Here is a 24,025-nt window from a genome sequence, read left to right on the forward strand (position 1 = left end):
TACAGTTGCTAGTTTAGGGGCCACATTTTGAGAATAACTGGTCTTACAGAAAGGACAAAATCTAACAGTCTGATATATTGTGAAAGTTCTGCGATAGCTTAAATAAGTGTATGAAAGGATTAAAGAGGTTTAGCTTGATGCTATTCTAAAACCTATTAAGATCCTGACACTCCGATGTTTCCCAGTTACAGCCTGCTCATAAAACTCATCATTTGTTAAAAACAGTGTGTACTGGGAAACTGACAGATGAGCAGAACCTCTCAATGAGATGAGTAGTACAGTTTATTTCAGTTAAATCTTTCCTAGTCTTATTTTCTTTCTAGAAGTGGAATAAAGGGGGGAAATTCAGATTAGTTAAAGTTTAAGGCAAAGTACCAATACAGTTATAAAGAAGACCAGAGGAGGAAGGTGATAATAACCCAAAGTAACCAAGGGAAGAGAAAAATGAAAAACCCTGACACGTTGGCTGTAGCACAATTCAAGTTTATTCCATTTGTTCTTGCAACACAAAACTTAAAACACAGTATTATTTAGCATTCTGATGTACATGAACTAGGATAATAAGAGAAACCCAACTGTGTCAAATGTATTACACTGTGGAAAAAATGAACTCAAATATATCAAAATGCACAAAGCACTAGTCTTCCTCCATTACTGCTTAGAAAGATATGATTGTTTCTCCATTTACAAAATAGAATCAGGACAATTTAAATTTTTTAAAATTTTGCATGCAAACACTGCAATTGCTTATGTAGGAGGGCACTCTCACCAGCTTCTTCTATACACAATCGAGTATACAATATTGCATGGAAGAAAACAGCAGCTTAGTTGAAGTTTTAGGGGAAAAAAATCAAATAGGTACATATAGATTTGAAATCCATTATTTGGGGGAAGGAAATCAATGAAGGAAGGGCCTGCTTGCTGGCAGCTTCCACCCGTGGCATCCACCTACTTCTCCTTCAGGCCCCACTGGTTTAGAAGGTGAGCTGTGCAGAGAACTACTGGGTCGATTCCGGGGCCGTGAGCTGAACTGTAAGTCTGCGGATGCCAGTCTGAAGCTGCAAGGGGGAATGTTAGGATGCTAATGTAGACAGGTAAACCACCTGTTTTCACTTGAAATAGTGCATATAAAAAGACTGACTTAATATAAAACTACAGAACATGCAAGAGTTTTTTCTGAGATGTTAAATATTACTGCAGTGGAGAACAGAACTTACTTAACCTTTTACTAATGCATGTAGTACCAAAAAAGCAGACAAGGTTTTAGCTTTCTTTACTCAAAATATGAACATTAAGTGTTGTAAATTTCTCTGCCAAGTGGTTCAGAAATACATTATAAATAACCTAGTTAAAAAAAAGAAACTAAACCATCTTGGTCAGTCTATTCTATGTTTATCTGTTATTTTCTCAAGCAACCGCTTCATAATTACGGGGTTTACAAAATGGTTGAGAAAGAAGAGGGAAGGCAAAGTAGCCTCTACTGCATTACAAGGAACACCAGGATAAACTGTACAAAGAATCACATGGTCTCTGGACCAGGTGGACTGGAGGAAGCAGACCAGGTTTAGGAATGGTAGAACAGCACTCTCTCTACAGTAGCCCACTACAGAAAACACTCGGAAAGTAAAGGTGAAAACTGTGCAGAGAGTAAAAGTCGAGCCTTTTAAACAGCAGTATGCCAAGAAGCGAAAACAAAGATATCAGAACACCTGATAGAGTGCCCTCCATCTTCAGCGAGGATCACTGTGTTTCAGTTCAGTGATGTCATAAAGCACTAATTACTGACTTCTAATCCAACTCGAATAGCCTGCATCAAGACAGCAGAATTAGCCACAGGTATCAAAGTATTTAAACCAGTATTCTGTGATTGTTTTCTTGGACGCAGGAAAATTCCAGGGTTAGGCTAGTTTTAAGTGAAAAAGCCACAGGATAAAAAAAGGGTTCACCAGGGAAAAATACACACAAACAAACCCACACATCAACCAACCAATCAGCAACTGGTAAGATTTGTTATTGGCCAGGTTGACTGTTCTTGGTACTAGTTTAACCCTGTTGTTAGGATGCTACATGGCCTTAAAAAATTGTCATTAATTCTTTATTAACCACAATCTGAATGTAAGTCCCTAACCCACCCTCCCCCCACTTTTAAAAATTTGAGGTACACTCAATTATTGCATGACATGGCTAAGGAAAAATGCTAGTATTTTTAGTAAGCATATATGGATGGCAAGTCAAATGAATCTTATTTTATATGCAGGACAGCAAATTTAAGGGTATATGTATGTTTTAATCAGCTGTACTGCTCAAGAAATAAACATAAGAAAATGTGCCTAACTATTTTCTGCAGGTCAGAACACCGTTTTAGGGCACTGTATTTTTAATACAGAATACAATTTGAAGGTGTCCCATTTTATGCAGTACATAAAAGAGAAAAGAAAAATATATTAGGCAGGTGGGCTGGCACACATTCAGCACAAGTCTATCAACAACTCTGGGAATCCTGGTGACATGCGTATTTTTAAGAGATGGGGTTAAACTGGTCCGAACAGTACATCTCACCCCAGTGAGAGCTTTGGTGTAGTAAGTAATTCCAAGGTGGGTCTGACAGAGGCATTCCAAAAGAATGTTCCTTGATTCTCCAAACAGAACTGAGGCCAATCTACTCAAACAGCAAATGAAGAAAATCCATAGGTACTAAGACAACTGTTCTCTCTTTATCTAACAGGCTTATGGCTATGATTCTATTTTTAAATCCCCTTTTACTACCAGCAGGAGTTGGAAAAGTGTTTCAATGTTCTATGTGTGAATCTAGAGGACGGGAAAAAAATGCAGACTGGAATGATTTCTCCTTTAGACTTCCAAAATTTGAGATTTTATAAATAAAACTAGTCAGTTTTACCTAAAGATACATGAAATCCATGTGAAGGGGGAGAGGAAACCCAAAGTCCAGCCGTCCAGCAGCGGAGGAGTGTGCGCCCCCTCGCCTTAACCGAGCTCTCATGTAAAGCTGGAAGTCACCAGGGGAGATTTGGTCACCAACCACAGGCAGCGCTCTTAACTACGCCGGGAAATCCCCACTAGAGTGCATCTTAAGGCAGAAGGCTAGAGCTAATTGCTTGTCTCAGCACCCTAAGTTTTGTCACAGCAGCCACTACTGCTCACAGATAGGGCTACCAAACGTATAGTTGGCCTTGGTATAATCAGACCCTCAACACAATCTAATAAATTAGCTAGGGAGCTGAAAAGGTCAAATATTAACGGTATGTTTTGTCTTTGCTCTCCCATGGGTATCAGTTTTTTTTTTTTTTTTTAAACTGGAAATGGAAAAGAGGCTGACCTGATCAGGAATCCTAGTAAAAGCCTGATCTTGTTTTTTTTTTTGTTCATTGTTTTTTTTGTTCCTGGTAGTCTGATTTGTTATGAATTTCTCTCTCCCCTCACCCCTCTAAAAGTATTTTAGCTGAAGAAGCTGGCAGATAGAGAGTAACAGACAGACAGGCAGCAGTGTGAGGCCACAGGAGAGTCATTCTTCCAGAGCTGTTAGCCCATCCGTCCATCACTGAAGAAGGGCTTTGATTGCCTGGTTGTCAGTAGCTTCAAAGGCAGTCAGTCCATCGGGACCTTTCACAGTCTTATCGGCACCCTGGAAAACAGAGGAAAGAACCTTTGTCATTAAGCCTACAACCAAGAGAAGAGAATGAAAGGCTAGATTACTTGGCACATACAAAACTTCTTTGTTCCTGGAATCTGTTCCACTGAAGGAAAAGCCCCAAGTTGTCAAGGATACAGATTAAGCTGTAAAAGTATCAGATTATTTTTCAGGCACTAGAAATATACAAACTACAAACACAACTTGCCAATAATATAGGCAATGACTGGTTTTTATTTATAATACCCAACTAAGTTTTAAACAGGAAGATTCCTGTGTGTAGTATATAATGTGGGTGGGGAGAGAACACTTTTGCTAAAAAAAAAAAAAAAAAAAAGCATTACTGTGACAACACTTTCTTCTTTGCAACACTTTTTGGAGAGTGCATAAATATTACACACATATTTTTAAAATCTAGAACTTATAAATCTTTTAGACAAATTCCTAAAGAACATGTATGGTACTGGCCATTATACTTCCAAAAATTGAGCAGTAAATGACTGGAATGTGAGCCAGGAAAGGAGGGTCCCTGTTATACTCCAGAGAGATTCTCTCCAGTTTGCTCCCTTGTGCTTCAGGAGGAGAGTGCTGTTCTGAACATTTTACTTGCAACATGGCACTTCAGTTTTGAGAATGTGTACATATGCTTTGGTTGGTGTCTGTTGTTCTTATCCATCTTCCCTTATTAGAATAAAAACTCAATGGAGGTAGAAATCTTATTCATATTATCCACGACTGTGTCCCCAGTATTTAAACAAGTGCCTGGTGCACGGGAGGTGGATTTGCTCCCAAACCATGTCTGAGCTCTCTAACTCCCAGCGACAGCAACACTCCGCCGTCTGAGGGCTCTCTGATAGCTCCAGCCCAACCAGGATGTATTCACCACATAACCTCTAGTGTCCTGTCCTCCTACCACTGCCAAGGCTCTTCTCTTCCTGAGGCCTATAGAACGGTCTAAACTTGGAGTACATGGTCCTGTAGAGACCAATGTCAGTCAAATTCACCAGTCTCTGTTCCCATTCATCGTTCAATGTGCTAATCCTCTAGAATGTCTCACCATTCCTAAACCATTCCATACCTTTACATTGCTGGGTTCCATAGGGAATGCCCTGCCCCCTTTCTCTGGGGAACCCATACAGTCATTCAACAAATATTGACTGAATGCCTGAGGTCTGTGTAAGGGGCTGGTGGTGATTCAGTCACTAAGTCGTGTCCGACTCTTGTGACCTCATGGATGGTAGCCAATCAGACTCCTCTCTCGATGGGATTTCCCAGGCGAAAGGGGCTGGAGAATCAAAGGAAAAACAAGATACACTCTGCCAGTCTGAATCGTGTGAGAGACAAACAAATGAACAAATATGATACAATGGGATGAGAACAAAAAGAGCACTATGCACAGTGGTGAGTGGCCCATAAACCAGAATGGGATGAGGAAGGAGGGTGCAGGAGTCTTTCTGGATGAGGTAATGCTTGAGCTGGGTCTTGATGAGTAAGTACAAGCTGATTAGGTGAGCCAGGAAGGAGATGACAGAAATTCTAGCAAGTGTTAAATTATCACAAAGTCCTTCCCATTACGAATATAAAGGTTTGCTTTCTCATTTTCTAAGTGATTTTAACTGCACTATGAGACACACAGAACTTACAGTCAAGTGACAGAGAAATCTGCAAGTGAGAACTTCAGTGGCGAGCATGCCAACCCAGGTTCAGTTCAGTTGCTCAGTCGTTCCGACTCTTTGTGACCCCATGAATCGCAGCATGCCAGGCCTCCCTGTCCATCACCAACTCCCAGAGTTCACTCAGATTCACGTCCATCGAGTCAGTGATGCCATGCAGCCATCTCATCCTCTGTCGTCCCCTTCTCCTGCCCCCAATCCCTCCCAGCATCAGAGTCTTTTCCAATGAGTCAACTCTTCGCATGAGGTGGCCAAAGTACTGGAGTTTCAGCTTTAGCATCATTCCCTCCGAAAAAAATCCCAGGGCTGATCTTCAGAATGGACTGGTTGGATCTCCTTGCAGTCCAAGGGACTCTCAAGAGTCTTCTCCAACACCACAGTTCAAAAGCATCAATTCTTCGGCGCTCAGCCTTTTTCATAGTCCAACTCTCACATCCAGGTTGGTGACAATAATTGGGTCAGTTGTATTCAAAACAAATTCTTTAAATTTTTTTTTTTACTGAAGTCTAGTTGAAGGACACTGTTGTGTTAATTACTGTTGTACAGTAAAGTGATTCAGTTATATGTATATACTTTTTTTCATATTCTTTTCCATTATGTTTACGTGGGACTGTAGTGTTCACCATTCTATACGTACCAGTTTGCATCTGCTAACCCCAAACTTGGAATCCATGCCTCTTCCCCATCACTATCCCTCTGCAGCCACCCGTCTATTCTGTGTCCCTGTTTCTGCTCCACAGGCAGGTTCATCTGTGTCATAGTTTAGATCCCACATATAAGTGATATCGTACAGTATTTGTCTTTCTCTTTTTGATTTACTTCACTTAGTATGATAATCTTTAGGCCCATCCATGTTGCTGCAAATGGCATACTTTCATTCCTTTTTATGACTGCGGAGTGTTCCACTGTATATATCTGCACCACATCTTTATTCATCTGTTGGTGGACATTTCGGCTGTCTCCATGTCTTGGCTACTGTAAACAGTGCTGCTGTGAACAGAGGGTGCATGTATCTTTTTTAGAATTATAGTTCTGTCTGGCTTATAAGGCCAGAAGTGGATCGTATAGTGGTTCTATTTTTAACAAAACAATGTTTCTTACTCTTATTGGTAACTGTTTTTATGACTAGCATTGTAAACTGTAATTCTGCATTAACAAAAAGTCAAATATCACAGTGAACATCTGTTGCTTTTTAGCTGCCAGAGTTCACGTCCCTTCTTCTGATAACAGCATCCTAATTTCATTCTAGGGAATCATTTGTCACCACTGTGTGGACTCCTCAAACTATAACTTAAGGTGCCAGGTACTTTTCTGGCCAACCATCAGAGCAGGACACTCACTCCTGGATTTTGAATCTTGACTGAAAAGAGCAAATGAAAGGCAACAAGAAGTTGGACCTCTCTTATTTCTGTGGCGTCACTCAGAAAAGGCAGCAAGGAGAGAAGTCTCTCCTATCTAAAGTCTCACAGCTGGCATAGTTCTGGCCTCTTAGCCCAGTACTCCAACTTGCCAACTGATTCTATGATTAGTCCAATCATCTTCTACTTCTAAGAGTTAAATCCTGCTATTTGCAACCCCCAAAATCTGGCTGATAACAGTATCTAAAATTTTATATAAGCCATCTCTTTTTTCCTAATTATAACACAAACTAATCACAGAACTCAGACACACCAAAAAAGCCCCCATAATACTTATTATTCTATAAGCCAGATACAACTAACATTAACATTCTAGTGTTTCTATCTACTCATGTCCTAAATATGTATGTGCATGTACCGTTTTAAAAATAAATGAGTAACCATAAGAGAAACAGAGTGACTCTTACACCACACAAAAGAAGCTTTAAGATAAAGAAGTATTACCAGAGACAAAGTGGGACATTTCGTATTATTAAAAGGCTTAATATCCAAAATTTAAAAATAAAACCAAGAAAACAATTCCATTTATGATAGCATCAAAAATAAATGTTAGGAATAAATTTAATTAACTCAAACCAGTTCCTCTAAAAGTGATAAAGCAGTTCTGTCAACAAGGAAAAAGATATTAAAAGAAAATGATTTTTGGTAGCTGATTAGAGAACTTAAGAAATATCTGGCCTCATCCCTTCCTCGAGGAAACCATTTTCAATCAATTGTTATTAGTTCTAAGGATCGTTTCATGGCTGTAACAAATACACTTATGCCACTAGAGTTATTAACTTTAGATATTACCTTCTGATTCTCCACCACACAGATGCAGCTCTAGCACACTACCACCTTCTACCCCAGATCCTCCCAATTTTTTATACTTAAAAATAGCAGTTTTGTTTCTCTGTAAATTTGTGATGTATTTATTTAAACCTGTGTTTATTATTCCATCAATTCTGACAGTATCTCTGCTTTGTAAGATACTTTCTCTACCTTCACCCATTCCTCGCACCCAAATGAGTTTTGAGATTCATACGAATGAGATAATACAGTATTTGTCTTTCTCCAATATATCTCACTTAACAATGCCCTCAAGGCCTCTCTGTTGTTGCAAATGGCAGGATTTTCTTTTTTAATAGCTGAATAATATTCCATTACAGTGTGTATGTGTGTACACACACACACACATCACATTTTCTTTATTCACACAGGTTATTTTCAAGTCTTGGTCACAGTAAATAATGCTGCAGTGAACACAAGGTACAGATATCTTTTTGAATTAGGATTTCTGTTTCCCTCAGATAAATACCCAGAAGTAGAACTGCTGGATCATATGGTAGTCCTATTTTTAATTTCTGAGGCCCCTCCATACTGTTTTCTACAGAGGCTGCACCGACTTACACCCTGACAATAGTGCACTGCTGCTGCTGCTAAGTCGCTTCAGTCGTGTCTGACTCTGTGCGACCCCATAGATGGCAGCCCACCAGGCTCCCCCATCCCTGGGATTCTCCAGGCAAGAACACTGGAGTGGGGTGCCATTTCCTTCTCCAATGCATGAAAGTGAAAAGCGAAAGTGAAGTCGCTCAGTCGTGTCCAACTCTTTGCGACCCCGTGGACTGCGGCCCACCAGGCTCCTCCGCCCATGGGGTTTTCCAGGCAAGAGTGCTGGAGTGGGGTGCCAGTGCCTTCTCTGGCCAATAGTGCACAAGGGTTCCCTTTTTCCCACATCCCTGCCAACACTTACTGTTTCTTATATCTGAGATAACAGCCATTCTAATAGGTATGAGGTGACAATTCATCGTGGTTTTGATTTCTATTTCCCTGATGATTACTAATGTTGAGGAACCTTTTAATGTACCTGCTGGCCATCTGAATATCTTTTGTAAAAAATGTCTATTCAGATCCTCTATCCATTTTAAAATAAGGTCTTTTAACTGAGTTTTTTTTCTGGTTATGTGAATATTTTGTTTCGGATATTAACCCCTTATCATATATATGATTTGCAAATAATTCTCTCCCATTCTATAGGTTGCCCTTTCATCTTGTTGATGGTTTCTTTTGTTTTTGGTGCCAAATTCAAAAACTTATCACCAAAATGAATGGCAAGGAGCTTATCATCCATGTTTTTTTTCCTCGAAGTTCCATGGTTTTAGATCTTATTTTAAAGTCTTTAATCCATTTTGAGTCAATTTTTGTGTGTGGTGTAAGACAGTGGTCCAGTTTCATTCTTTTGCATAGACCTGTCCACTTTTCAATATCATTAATTGACCACACTGTCCTTTGCCGATTGTATATTCTTAGCTGCTTACGGGTAAATTCGTTGACTGTATGTGTATCAGTTCAGTTGTCCAGTCGTGTCCGACTCTTTGTGACCCCATGGACTGCAGCACACCAGGCTTCCCTGTCCATCACCAACTCCCAGAGTTTACTCAAACTCATGTCCATTGAGTGGGTAATGCCATCCAACCATCTCATCCTCTGTCATCCCCTTCTCCTCCCGCCTTCAATCTTTTCCATCAGGGTCTTTTCCTTCTTTGCATCAGGTGGCCGAAGTATTGGAGTTTCAGCTTCAATATCAGTCCTTCCAATGAATATTCAGGACTGATTTCCTTTAGGATGGACTGGTTGGACCTCTGTGCAGTCCAAAGGACTCTCAAAAATCTTCCCCAACACCATATTCAAAAGTATCAATTCTTTGGCGCTCAGCTTTCTTTATAGTCCAACTCACATCCACGCATGACTGCTGGAAAAACCACAGCTTTGACTAGATGGACCTTTATTGGCAAAGTAATGTTTCTGCTTTTTAATATGCTGTCTAGGTTGGTCACAACTTTTCTTCCAAAAAGCAAGCGTCTTTTAATTTCATGTGTGTGTGTGTGTATATATATATATACACACGGGTTTATTTTTGGGTTCTCTATTTTCTGTTCCACTGATCTATGTACCTGGTTTTATGTCAATACTGTACTGTTTTGATTCTTGTGCATGTATGCTCAGTCATGTCTGACTCTTTGTGACCCCATGGACACAGCCCACCAGGCTCCTCTGTCCATGAAAATTCCCAGGCAAGAATACTGGAGTGGGTTGCCATTTCCTACTCTTCGCAGCTCAGGGACTGAACTCACATCTCCTGTGTCTCCTGCATCAGCAGGGAGATTTATTACCACTGGGCCACCTGGGAAGCAATTTTGCTTCCTACATATTTGTTAATATAGTTTGAAATCAGGAAGTGTGACACTGCTAGCTTTGTTCTTTTTTCTTAAGATTGCTTTGAGTATTCAGGATCTGCTGTGGTTCCATACAAACTTTAGCACTGTTTAATCTATAAAAATTGCCATTGGAATTCTGAGAGAAACGGCGTTAAAGCTTCTTTGGGCAATATGGACATTTTAACAGTATTAATTCTGCCAATGCATGAGCACAAAGTGTCTTTCCATTTATTTGTGTCTTCTTCAAAATTTCATCAATGTAGTTTTCAGCATACGAATGAGTCTTTCGCCTTCTTGGTTAAATTTACTCCTAGGTATTTCATTCTTTTTGATGCAATTATTTTAAGTGGAACTTAAATTCTCTTATAATTTGTAATTAGTATACAGAAACACAACAGATTTTTGGATATTGGTTTTGTATCCTGATACTTAACTGAATTAGGTGAATAGTTCTAACAGTTATTTTAGTGGAGTCTTTAGGGTTTTCTATAATATATGTTGTGTCATTGGCAAATAGAGAACATTTTACTTCTTCCCTTTCAAATTGGGATACCTTTTATTTCTTTTCTTCTCTAACCACTCTGGCTAGGGACTTCCAGTACTATGTTAAATAAGCAGTGTGAGTGGGCATCCTCATCTTGTTCATTATCTTAGAGGAAAAGCTTTGTTTTTCGCAGTTGAGTATGATATACAGGTTGTGGTCATAATACAGCCTGTGTTATGCTGTGGTATATTCCCTCTCCATCCGGTTTATTGAGTGTTTTCATTATGAATGAATGTTAAATTATGTCAATGCCTTTTCTGCATCTACTGAAATAATCATATGATTTTTATCCTTCCTTGTTATTGCATTATATCACAATGATTGATTTGCAGATTCTGAATCATCCTTGTGTCCCTGGAATAATCTGATCATGGAGTATGAACCTTTTAATGTATTGCTGAGTTTGGTTTGCTGACATTTTTTGAGGATTTTTGTATCTATGTTCATCAGGGATACTGGCCTGCAATTTTCTTGTGGCATCCTTGTCTGGTTTTGGATGAGGAAATGCTGGCCTTGTAAAATGAGACTGGAAGTGGTCCCATCTGTACTGATGTTTTTGGGAAGAGTTTGAGAAGGACTGATATTAACTCTTTAAATGTTTGGCAGAACTCACCAGTAAAGCTATCTGATCCTGGATACTGATAGATTTTTACAGTTAAAATATAAAAACAATGCTTAAATTACTTCTGGGTAGACAAAGATGCCACACAAAAAAAGAAAACTACAGGCCAATATCACTGGTGTACAGAGATGCAAACAGAATCCAACAACATGAAGAAGATCAAACATCATGACCAAGTGGGCTTTATCCCAGGGATGCAAGGATTCAATATTTGCAAATCAATCAAGGTGATATAGCACATTAACAAACTGAAAGATAAAAACCATATGATTATCTCAACAGATGCAGAGAAAGCCTTTGACAAAATTCAACGCCCATTTATGATAAAAACTCTCCAGAAAGCACAGAAGGAAAATACCCCAACATAATAAAGGCCATATATGATAAACCCACAGCAAACATTATCCTCAATGGTGAAAAACTGAAAGCAAAGAATTACCTCAAAAATATACAAGCAGCTCATGCAGCTCCATACCAGAAAAATAAATGATCCAATCAAAAAATGGGCCAAAGAACTAAACAGACATTTCTCCAAAGAAGACATATGTGGCTCAAAAACACATGAAAAGATGCTCAACATCACTCATTATTAGAGAAATGCAAATCAAAACCACAATGAGGTACCATCTCATGCCGGTCAGAATGGCTGCCATCAAAAAGTCTACAAACAAATGCTGGACAGGGTGTGGAGAAAAGGGAACCCTCTTACATTGTTGGTGGGAATGCAAACTAGTACAGCCACTATGGGGAAGAGTGTGGCGATTCCTTAAAATACTGTAAATAGAACTGCCATATGACCCAGCAATCCCACTCCTGGGCATACACACTGAGGAAACCAGAATTTAAAGAGACACATGTACCCTAATGTTCATCGCAGCACTGTTTACAATAGCTAGGACATGGAAGCATAGGCTGTATATTGTCACCCTGCTTATTTAACTTATATGCAGAGTATATCATGAGAAACGCTGGGCTGGAAGAAGCACAAGCTGGAATCAAGATTGCCTGGAGAAATATCAATAACCTCAGATGATACCACCCTTATGGCAGAAAGTGAAGAGGAACTAAAAAGTCTCTTGATGAAAGAGAAAGGAGAGTGAAAAAGTTGGCTTAACATTCAGAAAACGATCATGGCATCTGGTCCCATCATTTCATGGGAAATAGATGGGGAAACAGTGTCAGACTTTATTTTGGGGGGCTCCAAAATCACTGCAGATGGTGATTGCAGCCATGAAATTAAAAGACGCTTACTCCTTGGAAGGAAAGTTATGACCAACCAAGACAGCATATTCAAAAGCAGAGACATTACTTTGCCAACAAAGGTCCATTTAGTCAAGGCTATGGTTTTTCCAGTGGTCATATAAGGATGTGAGAGTTGGACTGTGAAGAAAGCTGAGTGCTGAAGAACTGATGCTTTTGAACTGTGGTGTTGGAGAAGACTCTTGAGAGTCCCTTCAACTGCCAGGAGATCCAACCAGTCCATTCTAAAGGAGATCAGCCCTGGGATTTCTTTGGAAGGAATGATGCTAAAGCTGAAACTCCAGTACTTTGGCCACCTCATGCGAAGAGTTGACTCACTGGAAAAGACTCTGATGCTGGGAGGGATTGGGGGCAGAAGGAGAAGGGGACAACAGAGGATGAGATGGCTGGATGGCATCACTGACTTGATGGACATGAGTCTGAGTGAACTCTGGGAGTTGGTGATGGACAGGGAGGCCTGGCGTGCTGCGATTCATGGGATCGCAAAGAGTCGGACAAGACTGAGCGACTGAACTGATAGAATATAACCACTATGCTGCTGCTGCTACTGCTAAGTCGCTTCAGTCGTGTCCGACTCTGTGCAACCCCATAGATGACAGCCCAACGGGCTCCCCTGTCCCTGGGATTCTCCAGGCAAGAACACTGGAGTGGGTTGCCATTTCCTTCTCCAATGCATGAAAGTGAAGTCGCTCAGTCATGTCCGACGCTACTTCAAATACAACTAATGAGACAGCAACAAAAATTCAATCTAATTGTAAAGTACATTAATATCATGGATCTATAACCACTAAATAAAAACTTAGCAACCGTGGTTTGATATATTCAACTCACTTCTGGAAAAAAAGCGAGTTAGAATCAAATACAAAGTGAATGCCTGAATGAATATATCTGGTATTAAATGTCCCAGAGGACTCTTAAAATGTAAAGGAACAAAGCAATTCTTTGTCCTCTCCCTTTAACCACTCGACTAACTCTTATTCAACTGTTATTCTCTGTGAAGCCCTTCTGGAATTTTCCAGAGAGTGACTTGGCTTGGCTTCTCTCCTCCTGTATGCAAGGGCATGTTGTTGACCACACTTCAAGGCAGACACTGTAGCTTGGCTTATCTAAAGTCTAGTACAGCCCCCTTTTTTTCTGTGCTTTCCTCCCCTACAGAGAGGAAACTGAATCCCCAGACTCCCTTAAAGCTGCAAGCGGCCCTCTGGCACAGAGCTGGCCTCTCCTGTGGACAGCTTTCTTTCTCCATAAAGCCCTAGGGACGAGAGAATCCTTAGTTGTCTTGAGACAGTAAGGACTACGGGAGACAGGGGAGAAGAGAGTGTGAGATGCTAAGGACAAGGGGAGCCAGTCATTCAGCCTTGGACTGTCATACCTTCAGGCCACCTTTTCTTTGAGATATAACTGACACAGAACATGACACTAGGTGTACAATATGATGATTTGATATATGGATATACTGCAAAATGATTACCACAATAAGACTAGTCAATATCTATCAGTACACAGAGTTACAAAATTTTTTCCTTAGGATGAGAACTTGTAAGGTTTACTCTCTTAATAAACTTTCAGATGTATAATACAGTATTGTTAACTATAGTTACTATGTTTTATGTTTCATCCCCAGGACTTATTTATCTGATAATTGTAAGCTTGTATCTTTTGAACCCTCCCACCTCTGGCAACCATCAACATCATCTGTTCTCTGTATTTGTGAGTTTTGTTTTAGATTTCATATGTAAGTAAGATCATATGGTATTTTTCTCTGACTTATTTCATTCAGCATAATGCCTTCAAGGTCCCTCCATGTTGTCACAAATTTTGGAAAGGATATACTGTACAACACAGGGAATATAGCCAATATTTTATAATAATATAAATGGAATATAACCTTAAAAAAATTGTGAATCACTGGATGGACCTAGAGATTATCCTAAATAAAGCAAGTCAAAGACAAACATTATATGGTATCACTTACATGTGGAATCTGAAAAACAGTACAAATGAACTTTTATATAAAACAAAAACAGATTCACAGACATAGAAAACAAATTTGTGGTTACCAAAGTGGAAGGGGAGGGGAGGGATAAGCTGTAACAGATGCACACTACCATATATAAACACGGGTTTATATTCAGTATCTTATAATAACCTATAATGGAAAAGAATTTAAAAAGAACAGATATACACATATATATGTATAATCATATCATTTTTCTGTACACCTGAAACAAACACAATATTGTAAATCAACTATACTTCATTAAAAAAATATACTGTACACCTGTAACTTATACAACATTGTCCAGCTACACTTAAAAAAAAAAAATCAAGCAGGTGGTGTGGATCAAGGACATACTGAACCTGACTGTGAATCCCAATTCTACCCTGAAGTAGCTGTGTGACTTTAGGCAATCCTTAATCTCTCTGCAGATGTTTTATTTGCTTTACAATTTGTAAATAAAATGGTAAGGCTTACATGATCCCTGCACAAAGTCCTCCATCAAAAATTCTGTTAATCTCTTAAAAATAAGAGTTAAATAGTGGAATATTATTCAGCCACAAAAAGAGGAAGCCACTTTGTTTAAATCTCCATAGCAGGAGTTTTGTTACAGTTGAACTCCACTTCTCTTAAGAGTGTTTGTCACAGTCTTTAACTGTGCTTTATTGGCTGTGAAGTCACAGGTGGTGGTTTAGTCGCTCAGTCATGTTCGACTCAGACAATCCTGTGGACTGCAGCCTGTCAGGCTCCCCTGTCCATGGAATTCTCCAGGCAAGAATACTGGAGTGGGTTGTCATTTCCTTATCCAGGGGATCTTCCCAACCCAGGAATCAAACCCGGGGAAGTCATAGGACCAGGTATTAAATCTGTCTTTGCTAACTTCAGGACCATACACCCCGTCTGCCTCTCTAAACAATGTGCTAGACAAGCAACAGGAAATGGCATGTATGAACGACAATACTTGCGAGGACTTCTAGTTTATATGGTGGGCTGTGTTGCTATTTTAACCTTTTAGTTTGAAAAAAACAAACAAACAAACAAACTGATTCTTATAACCTTGATTAACTCTTAAAGAGAAAAGTAGCCACTCCAACCTATTTACATAACAAAACCTAACAAATGAAGCCCCTTTTCCACCCCCGGAGCAATGAGACACATTCTATGTTTCACTGTACTTCTCATTTGGAGACAGTGACTACAGTTCATTTTCAGCTGCATATATAATGATCTTGGATTTGTTCTTATGTTACAGCTCTGGTGTCAAAGTAGTGGGCCTTGAATCCTCATTCTCCTCCTAATGAGCTGTGTGATCCTGGGAAAGCTTCCCAATGCTTGCCTTAGTTTCCCCATCTGTAAAATGGATTAAAAATCATACCCACTTCATTGGGATTACTGTGATGATTAAATGAATCAACATATGTAAAGCACTTAAATGACATTTCTTAGGTATAAGTACTATTTTAACTAGGAGCTAATTCATTTACCTTCCCATCAATTCTACGTGGTAAGTACTAGCCCCATGTCTCAGAAGAGAACATTTAGGCTGAGATGATGAGGAATTTATTTGACATCACAGCACACACTTTATGTCACTAACAGAAACTATCTAAAATAACGATGCACTCCAGTCTGAAAGAGCTAAATAAACAAACAAACAAAAAAAGCTTACAAAGGACATAGCTGTGGATGAGATTTGTAAGGTGTATCAAAACAGTGAAACAACTGGTTTCTACAGTATCTGGGAGGTACTTTTCTAGCTATATCAAGCCTGCTAGTTCTTTCCTCATGCAGTTTCTTAAAACAAGGCAATTCAGAAAAGGTATTGCTCAGTTCTTTGCAGGTCACTAGTCCTAAAATTTTTTTGAAACTAAACTTGCCCATGTTACATGGGAAAGAACTTTGGGGGTTAAAGCAATAATCAATAATATGTGTGCTTTGAGAATATGCAAAACTGTTTAGATTTTACCAGGAGTGGAATTGTGAGTAATTTGAGTAAAAAAATGTTTCTACCTACCACACATCTAGTTGTTTAAACTGAAAAGGGGTTGACTTCTAAGCCCTTGTATCTTCATTCTCAATTCAAGCAGCAGAATCTGTACCACAGACACCTCTTTTGACAATGCCGCTATTTGAGAGGGATATTCAAATTTTATTATCAACTGGCTGCTTGAGTTTTTTCAAGTACAGCATAGAAAACATATTGAGCAAAATTTTCAGCATTATCAGGTAAGGTGCTTTTCTAATATTAGCAGTTTTAGTACTTTTTATTCTCTATAGCAGTTATACATAAGATGTTAATCATTTTAACTTCCTTTTTATAAAAGGAAGGCCATTGAGTAAAGCTGTTTTTCACTCATTTATCCACACAATGAACACACAGTGGTCTGAATCAGCTGTGCATCAGAGTTGCACAAACATCAGTGGTTACATATTTCTCTTGAAAGGTTACAGGAGATGTCCTAAGGAGGTAAATTCTGTGACACAAAAAAGCCAAGTTTATTTTGGACTTTTCTCTCTCAGATATAGCTTAGTATGCTAAATGTCTCTACCAAGAAATGAATTTATAATAACAAGTATATTGTCAGTTTGATTCTATAATAATAAAACAGTAATTATGTTTAAAAACTCATTAAATTTTATAAGATTTGTGATTCTCTCATGCTAGGGTGCCTTTTCTCTTTATTTAAAAGAATTCTTATTGAATAGGAGGTTGAGTGGTCATTTTTAATAGCAGTATATCGCATATAAGGGACAGAGTATAAACATACACTAGAGTAATGAATGCTTATCTGTCTGAATTCTAAATGATAGTAAACTTAAATGTTACTTTGATGATAAGTATTTCCCTTTTCCTTACAATACCCTAGAGTGGATTATTTAGAAACAGTTTTCTTAACAAGACTTCTTAAAATCTTTTATTATCAAAAGAATTACATAAATTATAAAGAATTTTAGTAAGTATAAATACAGAAATCTGATATATATTAAATACTATACTAGATTAGAGGAAATGTCTAGCCTGATAGTGTATTAATGTTACAGGCAAACAATTACTTCTCACAGAGAACTGTTTTTTTAACCACACAGAAATTAGATGCTGCCAAATTATATGTAACTGTGAAAAATAAATGAAATTTAGACTTACAAATATCCATCAGCTATAACATAGTTCAAGAGTACCATTTTATGATTAACTCTCTTCTACATAATATGTGCCTGCAACATTACTATTATTCAGGCATTTGAGATTTTAGTCAGAAAGTCAGTAATATTTTTATACATCTTTTAAATATCTTTTATTTCAAAAGTTTCCTGTTAAGATTTTTTTCAGGCAAAAAACAAAAAAAATCTTATTCAACTGTGAGATAATTACAATTTAAAATGACAGGTGCTTAGATGGTCTGTTTTTGCTTTCATAACATTAGGTCGAGGTCTGTTAGGTTTCTTTTTAGTGACTGTGGGGCCGCTGCCACTTCTGTTTCATACCCTCACACGGGCTTCTTACTCCCTAAGACTACTCTATTCCCCAGGATGCTTCTGGAGCCTGAATTTTTAATCTGTTTCATCTGTCTCCTTTCACCAGTTTTACCACTGTTTCTGAGGTACTCTGGATTTGGTGAGTACCAGGAGTTTTGTTCATTTTCCTTGAATTTTATTTAGTATTATTTAGCAGTTCTATAGTTTTAGCTTATATTTTTAAACATTCATGTTCATTTTATATTTCAATATTTGTTTTCATTCACATAGTAATTTCTTGCGTATTCATTTTTACATCTCAGTCTTCTCCTTTGGGTTTAATTTGTTTTTTCACTTGTTTGTTGCTCAAGGGTGCTGACCACTTCTGGGCTTCAAGCTGCCTTGGATCGACTCCTAACTTGCAACAATCCTCTCTTACTAATGTTTGGGAATGCCTTCTTCTTCAGCTTCATCTCACCTGCTTTCTGTCTCTCAAAGATAATTTATTGTCTCATGAATCCCATCTTATGGTTTAAAGCAGATGTTGATTCATTTATTTTAAAAAACCTCTTTTCTATTATCAGAGGGTTAAAGGGGGATACCCTGGCACATGCTCAGACCTCAGTCTTGAAGTGAAAGGCTCACAAGTGTTGATCTCTACATTTTTAAAATCATGAGTGTAACAATAAAAAATAAGGCCAAATAGCTTTTACCTGCAGAAATATAATCATTTCTCATAATTGTCCATGATGATAAGTCTGAAAAGGAACTCTCAAGGAGAAAGAACATGTGTGGAGTCATATCTTGGAAAAAATCTTGATTCCATTACTTTCTGTTAGACTTCAGGAAGTTGTTTAACTTCCTTTATGGTCACCTTATGTATTTGGAGATTACATAAACCAAAGTTATATTTTCCATAGATGTTACCTTCCTTTTTTGCTATATGAATAATAAAGAATTAAACATCTTAAATTCCTACTTGTGTCATAACTTCATCTTCTACTGCATTAAAATAAAAATTGTCCAGTAACTGGCACAGCTTGTTTTAATATAAAATCAAATCACATAGTTTGATTTTATACATTCTAGCAACTTTTTTGTTTTTACCATTACTTGTGATCATATTGAGTTTTAAAATATTATTTTGGCTTTTCCCTTATGCTAATGATGTATCAGTGGAATAATACAGTTGACCGTCTGTGTAGCTGAAAATCCATTTGTAACTTATAGCTGGCTCTTCGTTATCTGCGGATCCTCCACATTTGTCAATTCACCCAACCATGCATCTTGCAGTATATTCAGCATTTACTACTGAAAAAAATCTGCATGTAAGTGTGCTGGTTCAATACAAACCTTTGTTGTTCAAGAATCAGTTGTATATTAGAGCTGTCAACAAATCTGGAAAACTTCTAAACTATGTACTTTCAAATGAATTCATAGTAATTGATAAGGATTCTAACTTTGATAAAAAGCAGGACAAACCAGATTACATAATATAAACTCTGATCGGACTTTAAATAAAGGCACTGGAATAGCCTTATTTTAGTTAATTAAGGATTTTTGAAAGAGCACAATTTCCTCCTTTAAAAATTTTGTTAACAGAACTATTGGGTATCCATTAAGAAGCTTATGCAAAAATAAAATCAACATAATTAACTTAAAAAAAACCCACTACATTGTATTACATTGCTTTAAAAAGGTAATATGTTGCTTTCAAAAACATAAAAAGAAAATCTTTCTTTCATCTAAAATAACAACTCTACATGGTTACAACTGGTTTGCCATCAATACAGCCACCACTGAATGTCACTTATTTAGCTACAAAAATTAAGGCTCAGATATAATGACAGGACAAAATTACAGGCACAAATAAAATTAAAAACTACTTTAAAGTCAGGAAACTCAACTTATAACCGATAATTCAGCAATATAGTATATATCTATGAAGACCCTTCTGGGATAACATATAATGGCTTATCATACATTCAAATCAAGCCAGCTTTTCAGGAACTTATCTAAGTAGAAGATTAAGGTCTTAATGACCTACAGCATAGTGTTTTGGGAATAAGAAATATGGAACAATGGTCTGTGCTCTCTCTATCTTAAGAGTAATCACTTCTTGTTTTGTTTGTCCTAGGTGGAAAAAAGCTGAAGTTGAATGGTTCTATGAAGACCTAAATGACCTTTTAGAACCAACACCCAAAAAAGATGTCCTTTTCATTATAGGAGACTGGAATGCAAAAGTAGGAAGTCAAAAAGTAACAGGCAAATTTGGCCTTGGACTACAGAATGAAGCACCGCAAAGGCTAATAGTTTTGCCAAGAGAACAAACTGGTCATAACAAACACTCTTTTCCAACAAAACAAAAGAAGACCCTACACATGGACATCACCAGATGGCCAACACCGAAATCAGATTGATTATATTCTTTGCAGACAAAGATGGAGACGCTCTATATAGTCAGCAAAAACAAGACCAGGAGCTGACTGTGGCTCAGATCATGAACTCCTTATTGCCAAATTCAGACTTAAATTGAAGATAGTAGAGGAAAGACTAGACATTCAGGTATGACGTAAATCAAATCCCTTATGATTATACAGTGGAAGTGAGAAATAGATTTAAGGGACTAGATCTAATAGAGTGCCTGATGAACTATGGACGGAGGTTCGTGACATGGTACAGGAGACAGGGATCAAGATCATCCCCATGGAAAAGAAATGCAAAAAAGCAAAATGGCTGTCTGAGGAGGCCTTACAAATAGCTGTGAAAAGAAGAGAAGCAAAAAGCAAAGGAGAAAAGGAAAGATATAAGCATCTGAATGCAGAGTTCCAAAGAATAGCAAGGAGAGATAAGAAAGCCTTCCTCAGTGATGACTGCAAAGAAATAGAGGCAAACAACAGAATGGGAAAGACTAGAGATCTCTTCAAGAAAATCAGAGATACCGAGGGAACATTTCATGCAAAGATGGGCACAATAAAGGACAGAAATGGTATGGACCTAACAGAAGCAGAAGATATTAAGAAGAGGTGGCAAGAATACACAGAAGAACTGTACAAAAGATCTTCATGACCCAGATAATCACAAGGGTGTGATTATTCACCTAGAGCCAGACATCCTGGAATGTGAAGTCAAGTGGGCCTTAGAAAGCATCACTACAAACAAAGCTAGTGGAGGTGATGGAATTCCAGTTGAGCTATTTCAAATCCTGAAAGATGATGCTGTGAAAGTGCTGCATTCAATATGCCAGCAAATTTGGAAAACTCAGCAGTGGCCACAGGACTGGAAAAGGTCAGTTTTCATTCCAATCTCAAAGAAAGGCAATGCCAAAGAATGCTCAAACTACCACACAATTGCACTCATCTCATACACTAGTAAAATAATGCTCAAAATTCTCCAAGCCAGGCTTCAGCAATACGTGAACCGTGAACTTCCAGATAGCCAGTTTTAGAAAAGGTAGAGGAACCAGAGATCAAATTGCCAACATCCTCTGGATCATCAAAAAAGCAAGAGAGTTCCAGAAAAACATCAATTTCTGCTTTCTTGACTATTTCTGGTTTATTGAGTATTCCAAAGCCTTTGACTGTGTGGATCACAATAAATTGTGGAAAATTCTGAAAGAGATGGGAATACTAGACCACCTGACCTGCCTCTTGAGAAACCTATATGCAGGTCAGGAAGCAACAGTTAGAACTGGACATGGATCAACAGACTGGTTCCAAATAGGAAAAGGAGTATGTCAAGGCTGTATATTGTCACCCTGCTTATTTAACTTCTATGCAGAGTACATCATGAGAAATGCTGGGCTGGAAGAAGCACAAGCTAGAATCAAGATTGGCGGGAGATATATCAATAACCTCATTATACAGATGACACCACCCTTATGGCAGAAAGTGAAGAGGAACTAAAAAAAGCCTTTTGATGAAAGTGAAAGAGGAGAGTGAAAGCTCAACATTCAGAAAACGAAGATTATGGCATCTGGTCCCATCACTGCATGGGAAATAGATGGGGAAACAGTGTCAGACTTTATTTTGGGGGGCTCCAAAATCACTGCAGATGGTGAGTGCAGCCATGAAATTAAAAGACGCTTACTCCTTGGAAGGAAAGTTATGACCAACCTAGATAGTATATTGAAAAGTAGAGATACTACTTTGCCAGCAAAGGTCCATCTAGTCAAGGCTATGGTTTTTCAGTGGTCATGTATGGATGTGAGAGCTGGACTATGAAGAAAGCTGAGCGCCGAAGAACTGATGCTTTTGAACTGTGGTGTTGAAGAAGACTCGAGTCCCTTGGACTGCAAGGAGATCCAACCAGTCCATTCTAAAGGAGATCAGTCCTGGGTGTTAATTGGAAGGACTGATGCTCAAACTCCAATACTCTGGCCACCTCATGTGAGTAGTTGACTCATTGGAAAAGACCCTGATGCTGGGAGGGATTGGGGGCAGGAGGAAAAGGGGACGACAGAGGATGAGATGGCTGGATGGCATCACCGACTCGATGGACATTAGTGTGAGTGAACTCCGGGACTTGGTGACGGACAGGGAGGCCTGGCGTGCTATGTATGATTCACGGGGTCGCAAAGAGTTGGACACAACTGAGCGACTGAACTGAACTGAACTCTGGTGGAAAGAAAGGCTTATCAGAAAAAAATACAGTTCTGATCTACAGTTTGAGATCTGACTACAAAGAAGGAGCTGGCTTAGGGGTACCTCATTTGGTAAATGACCAGAGAGCCCTAAGCTAAAAAAGGATCCCATGGAGGTTTTTATTTTCAGAGAACCAAAACCCTTGGCTAGGTACAAAAGGTCACAGAAAGAGGGAGAAAGAAGGAGGAGTAGTCATTCATTTCTTGTTTTTATTCTGACTTATTAATTTGTAATTGAGATATAACTGATAGTATAATGACAATTTAAGGTATACAACAAAATGATATGTGTATGTACTGTGAAATGGTTACCCCAATAAATTTAAATAAAAGTCACCTCACATAGTTTAAACTTTTTCCTCTGAGAACTTTTAAGCTCTAAGCAACTCTCAAATATAGTATTGCTGCTTCTTTTGCTCTACACTCAGAAGCTATATTGAGGTGGGAGAATTAAGCCAGCCCTGAGGAAGAGAGCTGAGAGATACACACAAAGAAATCCCATGTTGGTCATGCTGCTTGAATCCCCGGACAAGCTGTGCCTCAACCTAGAACTATGTGAGTCAACATGATCTCTCTTATTGCTTGAGCCTGTCTAAGCTGGGTTGAGTTACTTTCAATAGAGAGTCCAAACCAATAAAATATTACAATTAAATAAACCTTTCATGAACTGTAAATTAATATTTTGTAGCCTGCGACAACCAGTTTTTAACATAATACAAAAACATTCCCCCAAGGCTGAAATTTTCCATAGTTCTCAAAGGTTCTTTTTAATCTTTACATGGGTGTGGGGGACAGTTAGACAGGAGAAAGATACAGTGGCTGGAAATCTTCATGACCACATCCTACCAAAGATGCTGGATCCATTACAGTGGCAAAGAATAATGTGTTCCTTTATTTTGGCTTTTTAAATCAGTGTGGTATATAATATCTAAAAATTACCCCAAACCTCCCAACTCTCCAAAACTTGCAAAAACCACCACCACCACACACTTCAGGAAATCCAGTATTTGTGCTGAAGGTACGGGTAAAACCCCCTAATTTTAAAGGACCTGGGTTAACTGCTTTCAGATAATACCTTTGAAAAGTTGTCAATAAAGTGCTGGGACAAAAGTACTACTTTCTTTCCCAATGTTCTCCAAATCCTACTGAAACTGAATCTATGAAGCATCAAATCCTCTTTAGTCTTAAACATAATAAAAGCTACTATTTATTGACTATTATGACGTGTCAGGTACTGTGCAAAATGCTTCATATATATTTACTCATTTTATTTCTAATTCTTTCTTGCTTCTTTTAGCAGGACTTATTGAAAATTCCAAATTAAACATTATGAACATCTTATGGCCATGAAAAGATAATCTTGGGATTAATGTGAGTGCCTTATTTTATGACTATTTCTTGTCTTCTAACATTTGCAGTTTCCATCTAATACAGTTAGAATGGTTGCAACTGACTGGTTAATTTCTAAGGCTGGACTCTGATCTTCATTTGAGAGCTTGTAATGAAAGACAAAACACCGGAAAACTCCAAATGTACCATGATCTCAATCACATCAAGAAACCAAA

General features: G+C 38.3%; 2 protein-coding genes across 2 annotated transcripts in view; both read right to left on the bottom strand.

Moving 5' to 3' along the window:
• Positions 1–467: 467 nt before the first annotated feature.
• Positions 468–1,813, bottom strand: LUZP6 (leucine zipper protein 6). The gene is given in 3 exon segments (XM_040259896.1): positions 468–1,071; positions 1,073–1,152; positions 1,787–1,813. Coding segments are annotated over 3 exon segments (180 nt in total). The 3' UTR covers positions 468–998.
• Positions 468–24,025, bottom strand: part of MTPN (myotrophin) — a 72,773-nt gene continuing 49,215 nt past the window's right edge. Inside the window, exon 4 of the mRNA XM_040259951.1 lies at positions 468–3,643. Coding sequence (XP_040115885.1) covers positions 3,557–3,643 — 87 coding nt within the window. The 3' untranslated portion in view covers positions 468–3,556. The remainder of the gene's footprint in view (positions 3,644–24,025) is intronic.

The sequence above is a fragment of the Oryx dammah genome, unplaced genomic scaffold (genome assembly GCF_014754425.2).
Source record: "Oryx dammah isolate SB20612 unplaced genomic scaffold, SCBI_Odam_1.1 HiC_scaffold_18, whole genome shotgun sequence".
Lineage (NCBI taxonomy): Eukaryota > Metazoa > Chordata > Mammalia > Artiodactyla > Bovidae > Oryx > Oryx dammah.